The sequence below is a fragment of the Theropithecus gelada genome, chromosome 1 (assembly GCF_003255815.1).
Source record: "Theropithecus gelada isolate Dixy chromosome 1, Tgel_1.0, whole genome shotgun sequence".
NCBI classification, from domain to species: Eukaryota; Metazoa; Chordata; class Mammalia; order Primates; family Cercopithecidae; genus Theropithecus; species Theropithecus gelada.
Window position 1 is genome coordinate 81,821,481 of NC_037668.1, and position 19,823 is coordinate 81,841,303.

Below are 19,823 nucleotides of genomic sequence, written 5' to 3' on the forward strand. Positions count from 1 at the left end.
GTTTCAGATCCATGTTCCCTGGGGAGGGCTCTGACTACAGAAATAGTCAACCACCAGCTAGAAGCCACGATGGGGGGCCAGGCACAGTGGCTCACACCTGTAATCCCAGCACTTTGGGAGGCTGAGGTGGGCGGATCACAAGGTCAGAAGTTCAAGACCAGCCTGGCCAATATGGTGAAATCCCATCTCTACTAAAAATACAAAAAATTAGCTGGGTGTGGTGGTGCATGCCTGTAATCCCAGCTACTTGGAAGGCTGAGGCAGGAGAATTGCTTGAACCCGGAAGGCGGAGGTTACAGTGAGCCGAGATCACGCCACCACACTCCAGCCTGGGCAACAGAGTGAGACTCTGTCTCAAAAAAAAAAAAAAAAATTAGCCGGGTGTGGTGGCAGGCGCCTGTAATCCCAGCTACTCAGGAGGTTGAGGCAGGATAACTGCTTGAACCTCGGAGGCGGAGGTTGCAGTGAGCCGAGATCATGCCACTGCACTCCAGCCTGGGTGACAGAGTGAGACTCCATCTCCAAAAACAAAAACAAAAAAAACCATGATTGGGAAAAACATCTTTCATTAGTAGCAGAAGAGTTTGTGTATAAAGAAAACTAACATCCAAACCTACTGACTTGTGAGAGAGCATCTAACAGGGTCTCTTTAAGTGTGGTCTTTTTAAGTATTTGTTTTTTAAAAAATTAATCAGAGGGAGAATTTAAGATGTGGAATCTACCAATCCAAGAATCTCTCAAAAGCTAAGGCAAAGAATCAGAAATGATAGTGATTAGAACAGACCTTTGAGCACCTGGTTAGGAATTTTCTGTCTCATGACAGAAAGGCAAACACCTTCTGACCTGACTCCTTCCCCTGGCCCAGGGTTGGCTGCTTCTACCCTGAGCCTTCATTCGGCTCCGCCCAGTGTCGCCTGGCTGCAGCCTCTCTGCCCATAGGCCTCAGAGCTTACTCTGGCTGTGCCGAGATGGGGCTGCCCCAGTCAGGGCTGTGGGTGAAGAAGCTCTGGGTGCTCTTGGAGGTGGCTGTCCATGTGGTCGTGGGTAAAGTGCTTCTGATATTGTTTCCAGACAGAGTCAAGCGGAACATCCTGGCCATGGGCGAGAAGACCGGTATGACCAGGAACCCCCATTTCAGCCACGACAACTGGATCCCGACCTTTTTCAGCACCCAGTATTTCTGGTTCGTCTTGAAGGTCCGTTGGCAGCGACTAGAGGACACGACTGAGCTAGGGGGTCTGGCCCCAAACTGCCCAGTGGTCCGCCTCTCAGGACAGAGGTGCAACATTTGGGACTTTATGCAAGGTCAGGAGGCTGCCGCACACTTGAGGGGTGCTTGAAATAGCAGTGGTAGAGGGGGATGAAGAGATGGGTTGGAAAGTCCTGAATTCTCCTACTACTCTTGCTGCTCCTTTTGGACCTTCTTGTCCTCTTCCTGCTTCCTGAAATTAGGACTTCTTGTAGATTGTTTCTCTAAGAAACATCACCACCTTCCCAGGCACTCAAATCGCAAACCATCCTGTCTGGCATTTCAGCCCCTGGAACACTGCTCTTACTGTACAGGCTGATCTGCCTGGGCTGCTCTTTGCCCACCCCTCTGCCTGGTTAACTCTTGTTCAATCTTCAGACTGTTGCTCAACGACACTTCTTTCGAGAAGCCAAGCCCAACTCCCCCATACTAGAGTACCCTCTCTCATCTGCCTGCTTAACATCCTAAACTTTTCTTTATTTCACCTGTCGTGGTTTGTAATTATGTATGGCTGGCTAGGATTCATGTCTGTTTCCCTCACTAGCCTGCAAACTCAATGCAGGTTGACACCATTGCTCTCACCCACTATTACACCCATGCCTGATGCTGGGACATGGTACCTGCTCAGTAAATACTTGTTAAAGAGCTCTCAGCTGGGCGTGGTGGTTCATGCCTGTAATCCCGGCACTTTGGGAGATTGAGGCTGCTGGATTACGAGGTCAGGAGTTTGAGACCATCCTGGCCAACATGATGAAACCCTGTCTCTACTAAAAATACAAAAATTAGCCGGGCGTGGTGGCATGCACCTGTAATCCCAGCTACTCGGGAGGCTGAGGTAGAAAAATCGCTTGAACCCGGGTGGCGGAGATTGCAGTGAGTAGAGACTGCGCCACTGCATTCCAGCCTGGGCGACAGAGTAGAGACTCCGTCACCAAAAAAAAAAAAAAAAAAAAAAAGTCTCAGTTTTCTCTAACTCCACCCACTCCCCAGTCCAGGAAAACCAGTTTCATCTACTTTTCTTGACCTCTCCAGTTTTCTATTTTTTGTCCTCCCAGCTTCTCTTCCTGCCAGAACTTCCTTCTCCCCTACTTGCCCACTCAGCCATCCCAGCTTGTGAATGACTGCCAGATTACTCTTCTGTGAGTATATCCCAGCTCAACCACCTTCAGCAGCTCCCCTCTGCATTTAGGATGAAGCCCAGGCTCAGCTGTGGATTCTAGGTCCTCTCTGGTCAGGCTCCAGCTTTTCTTCTCAATTCTACCTCCAAGCTCCCCACCACACTCAGTTCTTTCGGACAAACTGTTGGGCCTTATGCATCTCTTGTACTTTCCTTTGTCTTTGCCTTTGCTGATATCAGCTGGTCAGGAATGCCCTTCCCCTCTCCATTGCTGTCTAAATCCCCCTCATTCATGTGGGTCCAGCTCTCATGCCGCCTTGTCCTCCATGAAGCCACCTCAGCTCCCTACAGCTAGGCATGTGCTCTCTCCCTTCGGCTCATGCATCTCTGTCTGCACCTGTCCTTGTACACTGCTGCTTCCTGCTCAGCACCTGGTACCTAAGCACAAGTCTTATTTCCCTGCCCAATGGAGAGCCTCAGGAGAGGGTGTGTGTCTGATTTTTCTCTGGATTCTTCAGCATGCTTGGCCCAGGGCCTAGATACAGCAGGTAGAGAAGGCACCTGAGGCAGTTGGTTTATTCCGTGTTTTTCTTGTTGTTTTTTTTTTTTTTTTTTGAGACAGAGTCTCACTCTACTGCCCAGGCTGGAGTGTAGTGGTATGATCACGGCTCACTGCATCCTCGACTTCCCAGGCTCAAGTCATCCTCCCACCGTGGCCTCCCTAGTACCTGAGACTACAAGTGCACACCACAATGCTTGGCTAATTTTTGCAATTTTTGTAGAGGTGGGGTTTCACCATGTTGCCCAGGCTGGTCTCGAACTCCTGGACTCAAGTGATCCACCCACTTCGGCCTTCCAAAATGCTGGGATTACAGGCATGAGCCACTGTGCCTGGCCTATCCTGTGTTTTTGAAAGCATGTTCTTTAGAACCTAAGTTCCACAGATATGCTTCACTATGTAGTGTTGCCTGGTCCAAGTAGTTGGGAATCCCTGAATACTATATCCTCCTCCTGGAATTTCATGTGCATATGAGCGTATGCACATGAGGAGTTTACAGTTCCATAGAACAGATGGAGGTAATAAACAAATCCTTACAGTCCCATGAAATGGGGGAGGCTATAAAAAATAGAACTTTTGCCTGGAGGACTTGGAAGGTTTCCTGGAGGAGGTGATTCTGGAACTAGGCCTTGAAGAATGAGTAAGACTTTTGTAGCCTGACAAGGAAAAAGGGAAGAGTGTTTCAGAGGGGAAGGCAAGAGCTTCTTTTGTTGTTGTTGTTCATTCATAATTTTAAACCACAGTGCACAGATGACCTCAATTTATTCAACAAATGTTCACTAATTCCACTGGTAGTAAGAGGAATGGTAATAACTAACTTACCACATGCCCATGTGCCAAGCACTATAACAGAACCAGGCCAATTTGCTGAATGTCAATCATCTGCAGATCAGTTCCCTGAAACGAATGTACTTGCATCATGTAACTGTCCACTTTCAGTGAGGCAGTTTACATGTTAAAGACTGTTGAATTTGGGCTGAGCCCGGTGGCTCATGCCTGTAATTCCAGCACTTTGGGAGGCTGAGGCGGGCAGGTCACTTGAGGTCAGGAGTTCAAGACCAGCCTGGCCAACATGATGAAACCCTGTCTCTACTACAAATACAAAAATCAGCCAGGCATGGTGGCATGCACCTGTAATCCCAGCTACTCAGAAGGCTGAAGCATGAGAATCACTTGAACCCAGGAGGCAAAGGTTGTAGTGAGCCGAGATCATACCACTGCACTCCAGCCTGGGTGACAGAGAGAGACTCTGTCTCAAAATAAAATAAAAAAATAAAATAAAATAAAATAAAATAAAAAACTGTTCAATTTGTCTCTGCTCCCTGCTGCTGCAGCTGAGACTAAAAAATGGTAAGAGTGACCAGGTGCACTGGCCCATGCCTATAATCCCAACACTGTGAGTGGCTGAGTGGGAGAATTTCTTGAGCCCAGGAGTTCAAGAACAGCCTGTGCAACAGAGTGGAACCCTGTCTCTACAAAATATTTAAAAATTAGTGGGATGAGGTGGTGTGAGCCTGTAGTCCCAGCTACTCAGGAGGCTGAGTTAGGAGGGTCACTAAGCCCAGGAGGTCTAGGCTTCAGTGAGCTGTGTTCGTGCTAGTGCACTGCAGCCTAGGTGACAGAGTAAGACCCTGTCTCAAAAATTAATTAATTAATTTAAAATTTTTTAATGGTAAGAGGACGGGACTGAGGCAAAAAAAAATCTATTTGCAAAATAGAGTTTACTTTCAACACATTAACCTAAAGTCCCCTGAAATCATAGGTACTAACAATACGGAAATAAACACCATGGGCCTCTGTCCTGGAAGGCCTCATAACCCAGAGTGAGAGATGGTGTCATGACAGGGAAGCAGAGGGCACTAGGGGAAGAGTAGGGTAAGGAGGTGGCCAAGGGAAAGCTTCCTAGAGGAAAGGATGGTGAGCTGATTGTCTAGGGGCAGTGAAACCTTGGGGTGGGTGAGGAAGAGGGGCATGGGGAGCTGGGCAGGGCAGAGAGGAGGAGGAGCAGAGGTCAGTTGGAGGAGCAACATTCAGGTTGGGACAAGTCGGGTCCCAGAGGCAGGAAGGGGTGAAGGATGAGGCTGAAGGCATCATCAGGAACCAGAGCTTATGGGGCTTTGTGTGTCATAGCTGCAGGTTGACTGTATCCTGAGAGTACTGGTGAGTTCTGGAGTGGTTTCCAAGCAGGAAGTAAACATGATCAGTTCTGCTTATTAGAAAGACATTGGCCAGGCGCGGTGGCTCACGCCTGTAATCCCAGCACTTTGGGAGGCCGAGGCCGGTGGATCACTTGATGTCAGGAGTTCAAGACCAGCCTAGCCAACCTGATGAACTCCTGTCTCTACTAAATACAAAAATTAGCCAGGCATCCTGGCAGGTGCCTGTAATCCCAGCTACTTGGGAGGCTGAGGCAGGAGAATCGCTTGAACCCGGGAGGTGGAGGTTGCAGTGAACTGAGATCACAGCACTGCACTCCAGCCTGGGCAACAAACGAGACTCTGTCTCGAAAAAAAAAAAAAAAAAAAGACATGTTGTAACTACTTTGGAAACCCACCAGGCCACCAAAAAGCTCTGTTGTATGCTTTGTGTATGAACTCTGAACTCAGAGCCACAGACAGAGAGACATAAAGAATCTTTACTGATAATCTAAAGCAACTGCTTCGTTTTTGAGATGCAAAGGCCCAGAGAGGTGAATGACTTGCTTGGCGTCACACAGTGAATTCTTAGAAGAGCCGGAACTGGACTTCTGACTCTCAGCTCGTGCACTTGCTGTTCCTGGATAAGACAACAGGAGCTCAGGGAAACTCTCAGCCACCTCCAGCCCTCTGTGTGTCCATGCACATGCACAAACACAATAACACAATATACACACACTCTTGGACACACACAGAATAAAACATCGAGTAACTGGCATGGTGTGGCAGAAGGCAAGTTCTGGATGATTTACTTTCTGGATACTTGAGAGTTAATCTGAAACTGGTTTTATTTCAGCCCCTGTTTAAAATCTTCTAACATCTTTCCAAGTGTACTTACAAGTGTTGTCCAATAACTATAAATAGGATTTCTCTGTTGAGAGATCCTGATGTCGGGGGTAATTTAGTGGTCTGGGCTGTTTTCCCATTTATACAAAGGAGTTGGACTTGATAGTCTTCACTGGATTCTGGAAATGGTGTTCTCTGCACTGTGGTCTGTGGACATGGGCAGGGTGCCAGCCCCCATGCACCCATCCTTTATCTCTCTGCTGCTGAGGAAAGCAGAGAACTTAGTTTAAACTTTGCCCTCAATACTGACCACTGTACCCACCCACACTATAAATAATTAAACAAATGACTGTTTCTTCCAGCATCTGAATCAGTGGATGTTGAGTTTTTTTCCCAATTAAAAACAAAATTTCATACCGCTGATACTTAGAGTTGATCATGACCATAAGTCTTTCGGGTTCTTTATTTTTTGTTTTTATTGAGATGCGTCTCACGCTGTTGCCCAGGCTGGAGTGCACTGGCATGACCATAGCTCACAGCAGCCTCATTCCTGGGCTCAAGCGGTCTTGAGGCCTCAGCCTCCCAAGTAGCTGGGACTAGACATGTGTCACCACGCCTGGATAATTTTTTGTTAGAGATGGGGTCCTGCTATGTTGCCCAGGCTTTTTGGGTTCCTACCTAAAGAGTGACACAGTGACTGACTCTCTGGGGTCATCGGAGGCCAGTGACCGGCCACTTGGCCACAGTTGACCTCTGAGCTAGCTGCCCTCCTGAAGCCTGGACCTCCTTGTCACGTGGGTGAGGAATCATAGTGCAGTCAACCAGCAGAGACTGAGGTCACTTAATGCCTCCTCAGGCCTCTTAGGAAAAAGTCTGTGACTCAAAGACAAGGAGAGCTGCTGCGTGTGTCCAGTGAAACTAGTCTGCTTTCCTCTCATATACTAAACATTGAGGACTATAAGCCAATTTTGTTTCTTCTTTTACTTGGCCACCAGGAAACTCAGAGTCAAAATATAGCTCAGTTACAACAAATGCATGGGACCTATGGCCTGTGTGTATTCCATTTTCCCCTCCTGTTCTTTGCCTCCCAGAGGGGCATGATTTAAAAAATTCTGGCCAGGCACAGTGGCTAACGTCTGTAATCCCAGCTCTTTGGGAGGCCAAGGCTGGCGAATCATTTGAGGTCAGGAGTTCAAGACCAGTCTGGCCAACATGGAGAAACCCTGTCTTTACTAAAAATACAAAAATTAGCCAGGCATGGTGGTGTGCGCTTGTAATCCCAGCTACTTGGGAGGCTGAGGCAGGAGAATTCCTTGAACTTGGGAGGCGGAAGTTTCTGTGAGCTGAGATCACGCTTTCTGTGAGCTGAGATCACGCTTTTGCACTATAGCCTGGGTGACAGAGCAAAACTCCGTCTCAAAAATAAAAAATAAAAAATTCGATTTAATGTGTTAGTATAGGTGTAAGGAGCTTTAAATTCTTTGCAGAACACAGAGGGGATATAGTTAACCAAATAAACCACATGCAAGTTAAGATGCCCTCTACTCCCCATCTCTCAGCAAACTCTGTCAATTCTGCCTCCTCCCCAGCTCCACTGCCCTACACTAGCTAGCCCAGGCTCCCATTCTCTCTCTTTCTCTTCTAGAGACAGGGTCTCATTCTGTGGCCCAGGCTGGAGTGCAATGGCACAATCACAGCTGACCACAGCCTCAACCTCTTGGGCTTAATGGATCCTCCGGCCTCAGCCTCTTGAGTGGCTGGGACTACAGAGATGAGGTCTCACTATGTTGCCCACTGTGAGTAGTCTCAAACTCATGGGCTCAAGCGATCCTCCTGCCTTGGCCTCCCAAAGTGCTGGGATTACAGGTGTGAGCTACTGCGTCCAGGCCCGTTGTCTTTCATGTAGACTTCTCCAGTGCCCCCTAACTGCTTATCCCTCACTTTCATTTTCACTCTTAGTCCTTTCTCCGCAGAGCAGCCAGAGTGATCTTCAAGTGTACGTCTGGTCATTACATGGCCCTACTGTAGCTGTCAGGGTTCTGGCTTGTAAGCAACAGAAGCTCCCTCTGGTTTTCTTGGTCACACACACATTTGTACATAAAGGAACATACTGGAAAGATATTGAGTGCTTTCCAGAAACAATACCAGCTGGTCTTGATTGGACTGTCTTTTAGCATCAATAGTTGGGCTTGGATCCTGCTGTCATTGTGGTTGCCATGGGAACCCATCACCATCCCTTACGGGGCACCACAACTGGGCTGTGGATGAATTCTGCCATCTCAATGACTCCCAGAATCAAAGATCTATGTGGAAGGGTATAATTAGCCCAGCTGGGTTCACTGCCTGAGCCCTGGCTGCCAGGGGCAGAGTGTGAACCCGGCCCTTCTGTCTTCCATAGAGCAAGGCTGGGCACACTGTTTGATAAATAGAATACAAAATAGGGAATTCTAAGTAGAAAGGAGAGTTAAGAGCTGGGCAGCCAAAATTGCAACAAATGAGTCAGATATAGTCAAGTGTGTCTATAGTTATAGCTTCTCAGAAGGCTGAGGCAGGAGGATCACTTGAGCCCAGAAGTTCAAAGCTGTAGTGTATTACAATGGTACCCGTGAATAGCCACTGCATTCCTGTCTGGGCAACATAACAAGATCTCGTCTCTTAAAAAAAAGAAAGAAAATATGCAACAATATTCACCACCCTTGCTTTATATTCCTATGATAGCCCACATACCTAGGATAAAATCCAGATTCTTTACAAAGGCTTATGGGAGCCTGCCTGTTCTGGTCCATCCCTAACTCTCTAGCCCTTCTGTTGTTGCTCTCCATGCCTGCTTCCTGCCAGTGGTTTTGTGGGGCCTTGAACACACCAAGTTCTGTCCCTCCTTGGGGGCTCTGTGTGAGTCTCTTTGACTAGAATCTCCTTCTCCCTTTGCCCATGGCTGGTTCTCTCCTGTCCTTCATTTCTCAGGTTAAATGGCAGCTCCTCAGAGGCCTTCCCTACCCCACCTGTCTAAAGTAGGTCACTCCTTTACAGCCTCTCTCATAACACTGATCACAATTTGAAACTTCTTCATTTATGCATTTACTTACCTTTTTTTTGCCTGTCTCCCCATTAAGCAGACTTCAAACTGCACACAGCCAGAGAGCTGCTGGTCTCATTCTCTGCCAGATCCCCAGTGTGTGGCAGGGAGACTTGCATATTTAAAGTGCTGAATAAATACTTGTAGATAGAATGAGAGTGTGCTACATGCGGGGGATTTGAGGATGAATGAGGAACAGGCCCTGCCCTCAGGGGACAATGAGTAGGGGGATTTGGGGGTATGTGGACACTTAAACAGGCCATGTCACAGTGCAAGACCAGCCATGCTCCAATAAATATATGGTAAGGGCTCAACAACGTCAGCTCTGGTCGTAAACCAGAGGGGGTCGGCTGCTCCTCAGAGTTGTCCTTGGTCTAGGATGGAGAGTTACAGAAGGTTTCCACTCAGGGCTGGCTTCATGGATATGGGACCAGTGAAGCACACAGGGACCTACACTCAAAAGGGCCTTGTCCTTGAGGTTTAATGTTCTGCAGCAGCTGTCTTGAATTTTTGTTGCTGTTGTTTTTAGCACACCAGAGTTGCAAAGTATGTCTTGAAATTCTTCGTAATTTTATCTTTGAATCTGCATTTTGTAAGTGAAACCCTATGGGACAATGGAGCATGTCCCGAGGACTTGGAGCCTCTGCTCACACAGGCTCCTGTCTTCCACAGCCTCCCTGCCCCTCCAGGACATGTTCTCTAAGGCCCACTCTCCCATCCCCAGGTGCTCCTTCCTGCCCCCACCCAGTGACTTCTGCCATCTCCTGACCCCAGAGTGGGCCTGGATACAGATGTGAGGAAGGTGGGGGCAGGTGTCACATCCCCGTGTTGCATGGCAGCTGTCCCCATCCTGGACTCGCAGTGCCATGGTGCAATTCGCCAAGTGACTGAGGGTGGGGGAAGCCTCTTGCCCATCCTTTTCCCCATCAAGGTACCTAGTATGTCCCTTACAGTGGTTGCAGTACCCTGTGGGTTGGAGTGGTGGGCAGGTGGGAAGGGGCCATGTCTGGCTCAACTTCTGTGATGCTGGGCAGGGCATGGCATGTTGGTCTGGTGGCTGGAGGGAGAGGGAAGTACACGCACACTCGGTCTCTGGGGTGCTGGGTAGCTGTGAGGATCTGCTCTCACTCTATGAATATCCCTGTGCCAGGGGAATATGACATTAAATAGCAACTAAAATACACGATGCCAGGTCAAGAGAGGGACTGCAGAAGATTAGAAATGTCTTTGTATTCTGGGCCGGGCATGGTGGCTCAGGCCTGTAATCCCAGCACTTTGGGAGGCCAAGGCTGGCGGATCACTTGAGGTCAAGAGTCCAAGACTAGCCTGCCCAACATAGCGAAACCCCATCTCTACTAAAAATACAAAAATTCGCCAGGTGTGGTGACGCACACCTGGAGTCCTAGCTATTCAGGAGGCTGAGGCAGGAGAATCACTTGAACCTCGGAGGCAGAGGTTGCAGTGAGCTGAGATCACACCACTGCACTCCAGCCTGGGCGAGACTCCATCTCAAAAAGAAAGAAAAGTCTTTATATTTTCATAAATTTAACGGCACTTTCCCCCACTTTTTGAACAAAGAACCCTGCATTTTCATTTGGCAGCAGGCCCAGCAAATTATGCAGCTGGTCCTGCTCCTAGCGTTCACTGTCTTTGTGGAGCTGCCTTCGGTGCCTCCCTACTTCATAGCTCAGGGAGGAGATAAAAGCTCATAGCAAGAGCTTACATTTATTAAGCACTTACTATGGGCCAGGAACCAGTTTAAGCCCTTATCTCTATTAATTTATTTAATCATCATAACAATGCTACAAAGTATTATTATGCCCCCTTGTGGATGAGGAAACTGAAGTGCTATGAATAGAAAGCACTGAATTGAGAGTTCAGAAACCAGAATGTTCATTTTAACTCCTCACTGACCTGCTGTGTGACCTGAAGCAAGTATGTAAAACTCAGTTTCTTTGTCTATAAAATGGGGGGAAAAATTACCAACCTTGCTGTATTACTAATCCCATCGCAGGAGAGAATGGATGCATACCTGCCTTATAAACTGCCTGAAAGGGACTCCTCTTATATTTAAACTACCATGCGGCAACTACAGGTGGTCCACTGAGACCACCTAAAAAAACCTCTCATTTTGGAGAGGAGTAAACCAGTTTCATGCCCTGCTAAGTCATGCTGTCTAGGCTTTGGACCCCAGTGCCTAGGACCCATCCTGGGGTTGGGGGTGGGGGGGCAATAAAAATAACAGAATTGAACATAGGAGTGAAAATGGTGCTTGTAAAAGAAAACTGTGTGTGGATTCTCAGTTTGTGATGGCTCTTGCTGTTTCAGGCAATAGGCCACTGGTGCTGAATTTTGGAAGTTGTACCTGACCTTCATTTATGTTCAAATTCGACCAATTCAAGAGGCTTATTGAAGACTTTAGATCCATAGCAGATTTTCTCATCATTTACATTGAAGAAGCACATGCATCAGGTACAGAAAGATTCTCTGCCTCTTCTACCTCTTCTCACTCTCTTTTCTCTCTCCCTTTTCCCCAGACCCCATCTCAAGGTTGGGAGGTAGAAGAAGGAAGAGGAGGGGAGAGGGAAAGAGCCACTATTCACTGAGCACCCATCACTCCCAGGCCCTGCACTAGGCTAACCTCACAGTCTGTGCTTTCAACCAGGGTACAGAGAGCAGAACACCTGGAGTGACAGGGTCTGGCTAGGAGAGGATTCTAACATTTTGATTGGATAAATAGGGAAGTTAAGGGAGAAGAACTTTTTTTTTTGAGACAGGGTCTTGTTCTGTCGTCTGGGCTGGGGCTGGAATGCAGTAGCACTCACATGGCTCACTGCAGCCTGAACCTCCTGGGCTAAATCAATCCTCCCGTCTCAGCCTCCCAAGTAGCTGGAACTGCAGGTATACGCCACCACGCCCAGCTAGATTTTTGTATTTTTTTGTAGAAACAGTTTCACCATGTTACTTGGGCTGGTCTCAAACTCCTAGGTTCAAACAGTCTGCCCACCTTGGCCTCTCAAAGTGCTGGGATTACAGGCATGAGCCACTGCGCCCAGCCTATATTTGCATTTTTGAAAGAACACTGTGGTGAAGAATTAGGAGAAAAGTGTTTAGACTCTGGAGCAGTAGTACTTAAATTCAGTATGAATTAGAATCATCTGGAAGGCTGTTAAAATGCAGATGTCTGGGTCCCATTCCTAGTCCATCTAGGCTGAGGTCTAGGGTTTGCACTACTTAACAAACTTCCAGGTGATGCTGATGCTGCTAGTCTGGGGACACACACTTAGAGAACTGCTGATCTAAACCCTTGCCTCTCCAAGTATGGTCTAGGTGCCAGCAGTCTTGGCATCCTGGGAGTTAGAAGGACTCTCAGTTCCACCTTCGACAGACCGAATCAGAATCTTCCTATAACAAGGTCCCCAAATGATTCATGCACATTCAAGATCAAGGAGTGCTGGTTTATTGGACTATTTCACATTGAAGAGCAGGGGCCTGACAGCCAGGAGCCCTGGGCTTCAGTTCTGGATCAATCACTAATTCCTGATGTGACCTTGCACATTCAACCATAATAGGAAACTAGACCAAATCATTGCCAAGGGTTCTGAGAACCTCAGTTAAAAGTGAGGGGCTATTGGCTGGGCGCGGTGGCTCATGCCTCTAATCCCAGCACTTTGGGAGGCCAAGGCAGGCGGATCACCTGAGGTCAGGAGTTCAAGACCAGCCTAAACACGGAGAAGCCCCTTCTCTACTAAAAATACAAAATTAGCTGGGTATGGTGGCGCATGCCTGTAATCCCAGCTAATCGGGAGGCTGAGGCAGGAGAATTGCTTGAACCTGGGAGGCAGAGGTTGCGGTGAGCCAAGGTTGCGCCATTGCACTCCAGCCTGGGCAACAAGAGCGAAACTGTGTCTTAAAGAAAAAAAAAAAAAAGTGAGGGGCTATTTAGTCTGCAGGAAGTGTGTGCTATGTCAGTGGGACTTGGTGCCTGGCCTTTCTCTTGTAGATGGCTGGGCTTTTAAGAACAACATGGACATCAGAAATCACCGGAACCTTCAGGACCGCCTGCAGGCAGCCCATCTACTGCTGGCCAGGAGCCCCCAGTGCCCTGTGGTGGTGGACACCATGCAGAACCAGAGCAGCCAGCTCTACGCAGCACTGCCTGAGAGGCTCTACGTAATCCAGGAGGGCAGGATCCTCTTCAAGGTGGTGACCTGGGGACAGAGGGTCCAGGGAGGGCAAAGGGGCCCAGGGAGGGGAAGGGCAAAGAGAAGGTTTTGCATCAAGCAGAACTGGATTCAAATCACCACCTAGCCATTTACCAACCATGTGACCACGGGCGAGTGTTTTCACTTCTTGGAGTACCTTCAGTTTCCTCTTCTGCAAAATGGGAATGTTGGTCTCCACCTCACAGGGGATGAAATAATGCACACAAAAGTCCCTAGCATTTGGACTGGAGCTGCATCCTCCCGGCTGCCTTTCGAACCCAGATGATGGCCCAGTCCTGGTCTGGTTTCAAACTGAGAGACAGAGAATGTTGTTTTTGGTTTTGGTTTTTGGGTTTTTTTTGTTTGTTTTGTTTTTGTTTTGTTTTTTGTTTGTTTGGTTTTGATACAGATTCTCACTCTGTTGCCCAGGCTGGAGTGCAGTGGAGTGATCTTGGCTCAACCTCCCAAGTAACCTCTACCTCCCGGATTCAAGCGATTCTCCTGCCTCAGCCTCCCAAGTAGCTGGGACTACAGGCACACACCATGCCCAGCTAATTTTTGTATTTTGAATAGAGACGGGGTTTCGTCATGTTGGCCAGGCTGGTCTTGAACTCCTGGCCTCAAGTGATCTGCCCGCCTTGGTCTCCCAAAGTGTTAGGATAACAGGTGTTAGCCACCATGCCCAGTCTGTTTTTGTTTTATAAACAGTATTCAGAGAGGGGAATTGACTTGTCCAAGGTCACACTGGGCAAGGCTCTGATTTCGATTCTAAATCCCCTGATCGGGTGGGCCAGAAATGAGAAGGTCTGAAGCTGCTAACATCTGAGACAGGCCTGAACCAGGACTGGTGGTGTAGAAGGCTCAAGGGGAATGGAACCCGTGGTTTGGAGCTGGAAATGCTGGACACAGGGATGTGAGGCAGAAATGCATTTCAGGCTCCCTTTCTTGTGATTGCTTCCTCTCGAAAGTTCCAGCCTGGTCAGGGTGAGGGAGGTAAGTGCATAGCCTCTGACTCTTTAGACACAGTTGGCTTGGCCTCCCTTAAGAAGGTAGAAACTACGTTTTAAAGCGATTGAAGGGATTTCAAGCCTTAGGGAGCAGATGAAACCAAGTATATGGATGCTCCTCTGTCCACAGATCAAGATCAAGCTGACCCTACTTATTCAGATAAAACAAGCAAAAACTTGCAGGCAAATTCCCCATGGTGCAATGGTCACGGTAGAAGAATTTGGGTCCTTCATCCTTTCCTGTACCTTGGGACATGGTTCAGGCATGATTGAGGTACCCTGGGCACTGAGTCCCTACCTTGAGTTAGACCCTGTGCAAATACCGGAAACACAAAAATGAATTGAAAATGACCCACACCTAGCTGGGCACGGTGGCTCACGCCTGTAATCCCAGCACTTTGGGAGGCCAAGGCAAGCAGATCACCTGAGGTCGGGAGTTGGAGACCAGCCTGACCAACATGGTGAAACCCTGTCTCTACTAAAAATACAAAATTAGATGGCTGTGGTGGTGCATGCCTGTAATCCCAGCTACTTGGGAGACTGAGGCAGGAGAATAGCTGGTACCCAGGAGGCAGAGGTTGCGGTGAGCTGAGATTGCGCCATTGCATTCCAGCCTGGGCAACAAGAGCAAAACTCCATCTTGAAAAAAAAAAAAAAAAAAAGGACCGGCCGGGCACAGTGGCTCACGCCTGTAATCCCAGCACTTTGGGAGGCCGAGGCAAGTGGATCATGAGGTCAGGAGTTCAAGACCAGACTGACTAACATGATGAAACCCCGTCTCTACTAAAAATACAAAAATTAGCCAGGCATGGTGGCATGTGCCTGTAATCCCAGCTACTTGGGAGGCTGGGGCAGGAGAATTGCTTGAACCCGGGAGGCGGAGGTTGCAGTGAGCCGAGATTGTGCCACTGCACTCCAGCCTTGGCAACAGAGCGAGACTCCGTTTCAAAAAAAAGAAAAAAAGAAAATGGCCCACACCCTTACTCACAGGCTGAGGGATAAGGAAGACCCAAATAAGACTATTACAGTGTCCCAACTGCTGGGGGACTCCAGAGCAGGGGTCAGAACGCCTTTTCTGTATAGGGCCTGATAGTAAATATTTTCAACTTTGTGCCAAGTAATCCCTGTTGCAACAATTCAATTCTGCTGTTATAGCACAACAGCAGCTGCAGACAACATGCAAATGAAAGCATGTGAGGCATCAGGACTGGTCTGGCTCTCAGACTGTAAGGTTTTCAACCTCTAGGGAAGGGTAGGCTTCTCAGAGGGGGCAGCAATTGCTTGGGCCTTAAAGGGTAAGGAGTTGGCCCAGTGAGCACAGTGAGTGAAAATCACTGCAGTATAGGGAAGAGGGTGGGCAGAGGCACTGAGGCCTAGTAGGGCAGAGTGTGAATAAAGAATTGGGGACATTGGGGTTACACAGGGGTCTCATTCTGGACCAAGGGGTTTGGCCTTCATCTTAGGGCAAAGGAGAGCCACTGACAGGTTTGGAGCAGGAAAGAGACATGATCAGACCTGTACTTAGAATGTTCACTGGCTCACGGCTGTAACTCTAGCACTTTGGGAGGCCCAGGTGGGTGCATAACCTGAGGTCAGGAGTTCAAGACCAGCCTGGTGAAATCCTGTCTGTACTAAAAATACAAAAAAATTAGCCAGGCGTAGTGGCGCACACCTGTAATCCCAGCTACTTGTGAGGCTGAGGCACGAGAATTGTTTGAACCCAGGAGGCGGAGGTTGCAGTGAGCAAAGACTGTGCCAGTGCACTCCAGCCTGGGTGACAGAGTGAGACTCTCTAAAAAAGAAAAGAAAAAGAAAGTTCACTGGTTCCATGGCCGGGCGTGGTGGCTCACGCCTGTAATCCTGGCACTTTGGGAGGCCAAGGCGAGTGGGTCACTTGAGGCCAGGAGTTGGAGACCAGCCTAGCGCACGTGGCGAAACCCCATCTCTACTAAAAACACAACAATTAGCCAGGCGTGGTGGAGTGCACCTGTATTCCCTGCTACTCAGGAGGCTGAGGTAGGAGAATCCCTTGAACCTGGGAGGCGGAGGTTACAGTGAATCAAGATTGCGCCATTGCACTCTAGCCTGGGCAACAGAGTGAGACTCTGTCTCAAAAAAAAAAGAAAAAAAAAGAAAAGAAAAAAAAGAAAGTTCACTGGTTCCTGGTTGAAAAATGGACAGGAGGGAGCAGGGACTAAGGACTGGGGATAGTTGGGAGGGGTGGCAGCTGCCCAAGTTGTGGATGAAAAGGGCTGACCTAGGGCAGTAGAACTGGAGAGGCAGAGATGGTTCTGAGGTAGGATGGGTAGAACTTGATGTGAAGGCTGGAGAAGATTAGGTCAGTCTGAAGGTCTAAGTATGGAAGAAAAGCTTATTTGTACAGAACTCTTCTCTTTTTGAAAGACTATGTCACTTTATGTCCTCTAGTTTTCCTGCTTCTCTGTCCAACCTTCCTGTTAACTGCTGATGCCACTGTACACACTTTCTCACCCACCTCACGGTTGCATCTGCCACTGAATTAGCCATGCTGACAGCTCCTACATAGACATCATTTGACCAGATCTTGCAACTAACCTCCAGAGCTACATGTTCCTTGCAAGTTGGAAATCTGGGAATGCCTGATTCATTTCTCTTGCAGGGTAAATCTGGCCCTTGGAACTACAATCCAGAAGAAGTTCGTGCTGTTCTGGAAAAGCTCTACAGTTAATCTGGACAGATACCTCAATTCTAGGTGACCAACGGGAGGGCTTCTCAAGGCTTGGCTCTCCCTGAGACCCAGCTGGCTCTTACCTTTGACCTGTGTCCCTAGCTGAATCGCTAGCTCAAATTTTTCTGATCTAAGCAAACAATTCCCAGCTGAGGAATGCAAGCCACAGCACCCAATCAAGACAAATTGTTATTATCAGAAAATGACACAACACTTGAGCTGTTGAGGCTAGTTCCCTGTTGAAGAAAGTACAGCCTGACACTGCTCCCACTGTGGAGACCACATTCCCTGCACACCATCTTTGAAAGAGCAGTTGCACTGTACAGGCACACTTCTGAGGTACGGTATCTCTCTCCAGCCACTCCGATACCAAGTAATTCAAGCTGGCATTCCTTCTACTAGGGAAATTCATTTTATCCAATTTGCATTTATGGAATTGATCATTTAAGACACTAAATTAGTTTTTAGAACCAAGTATGGGAAGAATTCCAGTTGTTAGGAAGAGATGAGGAGTTGGAAGAGGAGGGATTAGAAACAGGAGGAGGCAGTCATCCTCTCCTTGCCAAAAGATTTAAACCTGTCCACATGGCTGGTGATGATGGGTGAGTTCCCATGGTAACACATCTCTAATTTTACTAGGGAAGAGGAGAGTACTCACTTTACCATCTTTGAATATATTTCATAGAAATCTAGCTCTCTGTACCCTGAAATCTTCCACTCGCCTCACTTTTCAACAGAGTCATCTAGAAGGGAGGGTTGGCTTCCCAAAAGTATAACCTTGACCAAACCAAACAATAGGCACCAGCAATGCTGTCATTCAGTTATGCAGAAGCTCATGTGTGAAATTCTGTTTCTCTGATTTCTTCGCAAGTCTCTTAATGGTCATTTGTGTTAGATTACATCAAACTGACGGATAACCATTGGTATTCATCTATTTCAACTCTGTGTCTTTACATATTTGTTTATGATGGCCACAGCCTAAAGTACACACGGCTGTGACTTGATTCAAAAGAAAATGTTATAAGATGCAGTAAGCTAATAACAGAATGATTAAAATATATCAGGCTATTTTGGATGGCTTCAGTGTGATCTTTACATTTTCTTTTCCAATTTGTATCTGATTACCCATGTAATCTGACCAGCAAAACTACCATATGCTGGAAGGGCCTCATCTGGGGGGAAGAACATTCAGGCCCTATGTTACATGTTAAATGTGGTTTTGTCTTATGAACTCCTGCTGGAGTGAAACAATTTTTCACATTGGAATCAAATTGCCTTTACAACATGACATCAAAGAATGGATCTGGAGACCTTTTGCTAGCATGAGAACATATTGTCTTTAGCTATACTTTAGTTGCTACAAAGTTAATATTATTAATGTTGTCACTTTATTATTTTAAAAATAGTTATTATTGCAAGAGGCTGAGGCAGGAGAATCACTTGAACCCGTTGAACCCAGGAGGCAGAGGTTGCAGTGAGCCAAGATGGTGCCCCTGCACTCCAGCCTGGGTGACCGAGCGAGACTCCATTAAAAAAAAAGTCATTATTAATCATCTACCAGGCACAGTCACTTTCACTTTCAGATATGTTATCTCATTTAATCTCTCTATATCTCAAAGAGGAGATGATTATCCCCATTTTACAGATGAGGAAATCAGGGCTCAGAGAGTTAAGTAACTTGCATAACTTCTCAGAACTAGTAAGTAACAAGCCGAGATTCAAACCGGATCTCTAACTCGAAGGCCAGAGTCCTAGCTCTGTTCCTGCCAGCTGGGTGACTTTGATCAAGCTGCCTTGGTATCTTGACCTATAAAACAGGGTTTCAATAGTGCCTAGTCCATAGATTCATCAGTAGAGCACTGAGAACTGTGCCTGATTTGGAGAAAATGTCATGAAGTGTTGGCTATTATGATTATCATAATTATTGTCTCACAACTGCTTCCTCAGGCCCTCTTTTTGGAGGTTGGGGGTGGAAGGAGGACAAGACAATAGGGACGCTGAATAAAAATTTTCCATCCTACCAAAGCCACTCATGACCAATACAGGCATGAGTTTTTGAGGTTATACTGAAAATGAGAAGCTGTGAGAATGATAGGACTGAAGCACAGCTGAGCACTCACTGTCCCTCCTAAGTTCCACAAAAGGAGACAGCATATAAGGCAAGGCTCTTCTGAATCACTTCTCTGATGGTCTTCCAATTCATGTCTATAAATGCACAGAAATCTCCCCGTTTTCAACAAGTAATAGTAGCTGAAACTGAGGAGGTTTTCAGAATGATAAAAATAGACCCCCGGCTTTCCAATTCGATTCTCTTCAACTTAATGCATCAAACATTGAGCATTGATACTTTTCTGGGTGCAGAGTTATGCAAAGATAGACACGGAACAGCTATTGTCCTCCAGCAGCTTAATCTCACAGGGGACCAGACATACACTCCAATGACAATAACTCAAGGTGGAATATATGTTAGAGTGAAGACTAAATGCTCAGAGCTGGGTGAATCCAACAACGCTTTTTGGAGCTGGTGGCATTTGAGCTTGGTCTTCAAAGATGCCCAGTACTTCCATAAGTTGGGATGGGAGCCTTGAGAAGATGGGAAGGGAGAAGGGCATTTCAAGTGGGGAGAACTACATGGGCAAAGGTGGAAAAAGGGCTATGTGCAGGAGACTGCAAGAAGTTTGGGGTCAGTTCCAATCCTTTTGTTTTACAGTGCTAGCCATAGGCCAGGGTAGTTCAATGGTTCTCAAACTTGGGCATGCAACAAAATCACCTGGAGGGCTTGCTGCAACACAGATTCTTGGGGCTCATCCCCAGAGTTTATGATTCCAATAGGTCTGGGGTTGAGCTAGGGAATTTGCATTACTAACAAGTTCTCAGGTGAGGCTGATGCTGCTTTCCCAGGAACCACACTTTGAGAACCGC

The 19,823-nt window shown here is 47.4% G+C and overlaps 1 protein-coding gene across 5 annotated transcripts; it reads left to right on the top strand.

The window, feature by feature from the left end:
- The first annotated feature begins 950 nt into the window (after window positions 1–950).
- DIO1 (iodothyronine deiodinase 1) lies at window positions 951–17,969 on the top strand. 5 transcript variants are annotated; one of them, XM_025399779.1, is made up of 4 exons: window positions 951–1,305; window positions 11,311–11,454; window positions 12,986–13,185; window positions 16,833–17,969. In XM_025399779.1, the coding sequence occupies exons 1-4, from the start codon at window positions 969–971 to the stop codon at window positions 16,899–16,901; spliced, it is 750 nt and encodes a 249-aa protein (XP_025255564.1). In that variant the 5' UTR covers window positions 951–968; the 3' UTR covers window positions 16,902–17,969. The 5 variants fall into 5 exon arrangements, with proteins under 5 accessions (XP_025255564.1, XP_025255588.1, XP_025255572.1 ...); XM_025399795.1 differs by having other exon boundaries at window positions 969–1,113; XM_025399803.1 differs by lacking the exon at window positions 12,986–13,185.
- Window positions 17,970–19,823: the final 1,854 nt, after the last annotated feature.